General features: G+C 36.1%; 1 protein-coding gene across 1 annotated transcript; it reads left to right on the plus strand.

Annotated features, from left to right (window-relative positions):
• Window positions 1-913: 913 nt before the first annotated feature.
• Window positions 914-3,112, plus strand: LOC141586670 (putative WRKY transcription factor 7). The gene is made up of 3 exons (XM_074407967.1): window positions 914-1,801; window positions 1,904-2,029; window positions 2,436-3,112. The coding sequence occupies exons 1-3, from the start codon at window positions 1,011-1,013 to the stop codon at window positions 2,602-2,604; spliced, it is 1,086 nt and encodes a 361-aa protein (XP_074264068.1). The 5' UTR covers window positions 914-1,010; the 3' UTR covers window positions 2,605-3,112.
• The last annotated feature ends 419 nt before the right edge of the window (window positions 3,113-3,531 follow it).

Raw genomic sequence — 3,531 nt, forward strand, 5'->3', positions numbered from 1 at the left:
TATTAAACTAATATCAAACGTATAAGACAATATATATTTAAAATATTTTTAATATTATATACTCTCTCCTAGTCGCTCATTTTCTACCTTTCCATTTTACACCAAGAAATAAGAAAATGATTTTAGAACATACAAAACACTATATCTCACGTGCAAACGAATTTGGACCACACAAACCATTCCAAAAAAGTAAAGGGGGATGAAATGAACGAATTGGAGAGAGTATTTGAAATAATAATTAAAATTCAATAATTTAAGCACTTTAAATTATTGTAAAATAATTAAAACCCCAATTTTTATTTAACTTTGATATTTTTTTAATAATAAAATAACTATTAAAATCTCTTAACTTCTGTTATTGTTGACTATAAATAATGTAAATATTAAATATATCTAAATATTGACAACAAATATGATTTACGCTTAATATTTATTCATTTAAAAAATGGAAAAAGGCCTTTGTGAATTATTTTTGGCCCGTATATTAACCCTACTCAGCCTGTATAATTCGTAAGATCCGAAGCCGGCTTATAATACACCTGAAAATCGCAAGAATAACTCGAATTTTTTTGGTTTAGAAATTGTACCCAACAAGACCTTGTTGCTGAAAATCCTGAATTTTAAATCTGACTTTTGAGTTTTGAATCAAGTAAAAGTCACCATAAATAACCAAAAAAAGAAAACAAAAAAAGAAAAAGCAAAAGAGCCAAATGTCGCATAAGCATTGGAAATAGTGTTTGACCAACTGATAAATTGAAACGACACAAGATGGTTGAGTCATCCCTAGATGCCATCCCTTCTTTTGTGTAAAACGTAGGCCCCACTTTCAATAGTACCTACTTTGACTCTCTCTACCCCTTCCTTCCCCTCACCCCTTTATTATCTCACCCATCTTCCCCTCTTTCCTTTCTTGTTTTCTCCTCCTCTCCCTCTTTCTTCCTCTCTCAATAACTACTTCCAACTATTTCCATCATTTCTCCTTCATCCACCTCATTTCTAAACTCGTTATTATGGCCGTTGACTTTATGGTGAGTAAATACGCTTCTACCTCTAGCACCGACACTTTCGCCGCTAGGATGGAAGAAAACGCCGTTAGAGAAGCCGCCGCTGCCGGGTTACAAAGCGTCGAGAAGCTCATCAAGCTACTGTCGCAAAATGAAGAGGTACAACAAACTCAAATCCACACTAATGATTTTGAGTATAAAGCTGTTGCTGACGTGGCGGTCAACAAGTTTAAGAAGGTTATTTCCCTCCTTGACCGTACTCGAACCGGTCACGCCCGGTTCAGGCGCGGTCCTCTCGCTTTCCCACAAAAACCCGAACCCAAACCCGAACCAGAACCGATTGCACAAGTAGTGCAACCGGTTCCTAAGAAGGAACATAAATTAGTATTAGACAGTAAACCATCTCATGGATCGGCGTTCAGAAGAGTATACAGTTCATCGCAGCTTCAACGGTTACCTCCGCTACCTCACGGTAACACCCACGCGCCACATCTACATAATAACCTGATCGTGCCGAAACCGGTCTCGATGGAGCGGAAGGAATCGTCAACGACGATAAATTTTTCGACTATGCCGCAGATATCTGTATCTGCCGCGGCTTCTTATATATCGTCGTTGACTGGTGAGACGGACAGTGTTCAGCCGTCGATGTCGTCGGGTTTTCAAATTACGAATATGTCTCAAGTGTCTTCTGTTGGTAAACCACCTTTGTCAACTAATTCTTTGAAGAGAAAGTGTAGTTCTATGGATGAAGCTAAGTGTGGTTCTTCTGGTCGTTGCCATTGCTCCAAACGAAGGTATTCATTTGTTTACATTTTATATAATTAATTATTATATTTTGTTTATTTTAATTTTAGTATTTTTGGGTGATTAATGGTTGATTAATTATTAAATTGCAGAAAGTCAAGGATGAAGAGAGTGGTTAGAGTACCAGCAATAAGCGTGAAGATGGCTGATATTCCACCAGATGATTATTCTTGGAGAAAGTATGGTCAAAAGCCTATTAAAGGATCTCCTCACCCAAGGTTTGTTAATCAATTCACTCATGGCTATTTTAGTAATTTCCGCTCTTAGAAATACGTTTATGAAACTGTTTTACAATAGATCTGGATTAAAGTCGATCATCCTCAACTTTAAATCGATTCCACCTATTTCAATCATTTATTTACTTTTTATGTTCTTTTGTGAAAGATATTTTAATCAAAAGATAAACGAATAATACTAATTTCCATCTCTGTTGACCTTCCTTGAATAAGTTGACATAACGTATGATTAGAGTTAAGTAAACTAATGATAAAAGCAATATGTAATAATGATTTAAGTTAGGAAATCATACTCCACACGTCTCAAATTGATAGTTAGGAGGATACATGAACATAACGCATGACATAACAAAATAATTAATATTAGGTTGGTTTGTTTATTTAACAGGGGATATTACAAGTGTAGTAGCGTACGGGGTTGCCCAGCCCGAAAGCATGTGGAAAGAGCGTTAGACGATGCATCAATGTTAGTCGTAACCTACGAAGGCGATCACAATCACCCGCAACATGTAACAGACGCTACTGTCGCCGCTGCTCTCGTTCTCGAATCCTCCTAAGTCCTACCCACCCACCCCATTTTAAAAAAAGATCGTCTGAAACTCAGTACTATCTGATAGCGCTCTATCCAGATGTTGATATCGGGATAAGAGAGATTAGTCAAGAAAAGGTCCCACAAGAAGAGGTGGAGTAAATGAATGATCGAAACCGTCCAAAAAAGATAGAGAGGGGGGACAGAAACAAGTGGGAAGATGACGAAGATCTCATCACGGAATTGTGGTTTTAACGTTTAGTCAACGGGTCAACGATAGAAGGAAGGAAAGTCCAAGGCAACTTCTTTATGAAGATTGAAATATTGAATTAATTAATTTAGTGGTATTATTAATTATTATTAAATTAGTGGTGGTGGGTATACGTCACCTACCTAATGTAATGCCTAACATTTAAAAATTGAAAGCTCAACTTTTTTATTTTGTTTTTTTTTTTTTTTTTAAAGTCAAAGTTGGCTTTTGTTTTTGTTGGTTTATCCTTGGATGTGGAAATGTTAAGAATGAGATCGTTGAGAGATGTATGATTGTATGTAATCCGTGAAAGAAAAAAAGTACGGAGTAAAATGTAGTGGAGATATATATGGTGGATTTGGTGGGAGTTGATTTGGTTTAAAGAAAGTATTGTCTTTGCTAACGTTGCTTCTTTTGAGATTATTGATGTGATTTTTGAGAATTTCTTTGAAATTTGTAAATTTAGTCAAATTGCTTAGTGTGTAGACTTTTTTTTAAAGCGGATCCTTTGTCCCATTTTTCTCGTCTCATCTCCTAATTTCCCGCCTTCTTACGATATAGAGTATTTCGTGTGATCAATCTGACGGGGATACAAAAGTGGGATCGAGATTCTCAGCTCTTGTACCGCTTCTGGCTGGGGCTTTATTTCTAACTTCCTATTCCTGTTATAATAAGAGGATTAGTTCGTTTAATTAGTCAAATATG

Source organism: Silene latifolia, chromosome 6, assembly GCF_048544455.1.
Source record: "Silene latifolia isolate original U9 population chromosome 6, ASM4854445v1, whole genome shotgun sequence".
NCBI classification, from domain to species: Eukaryota; Viridiplantae; Streptophyta; class Magnoliopsida; order Caryophyllales; family Caryophyllaceae; genus Silene; species Silene latifolia.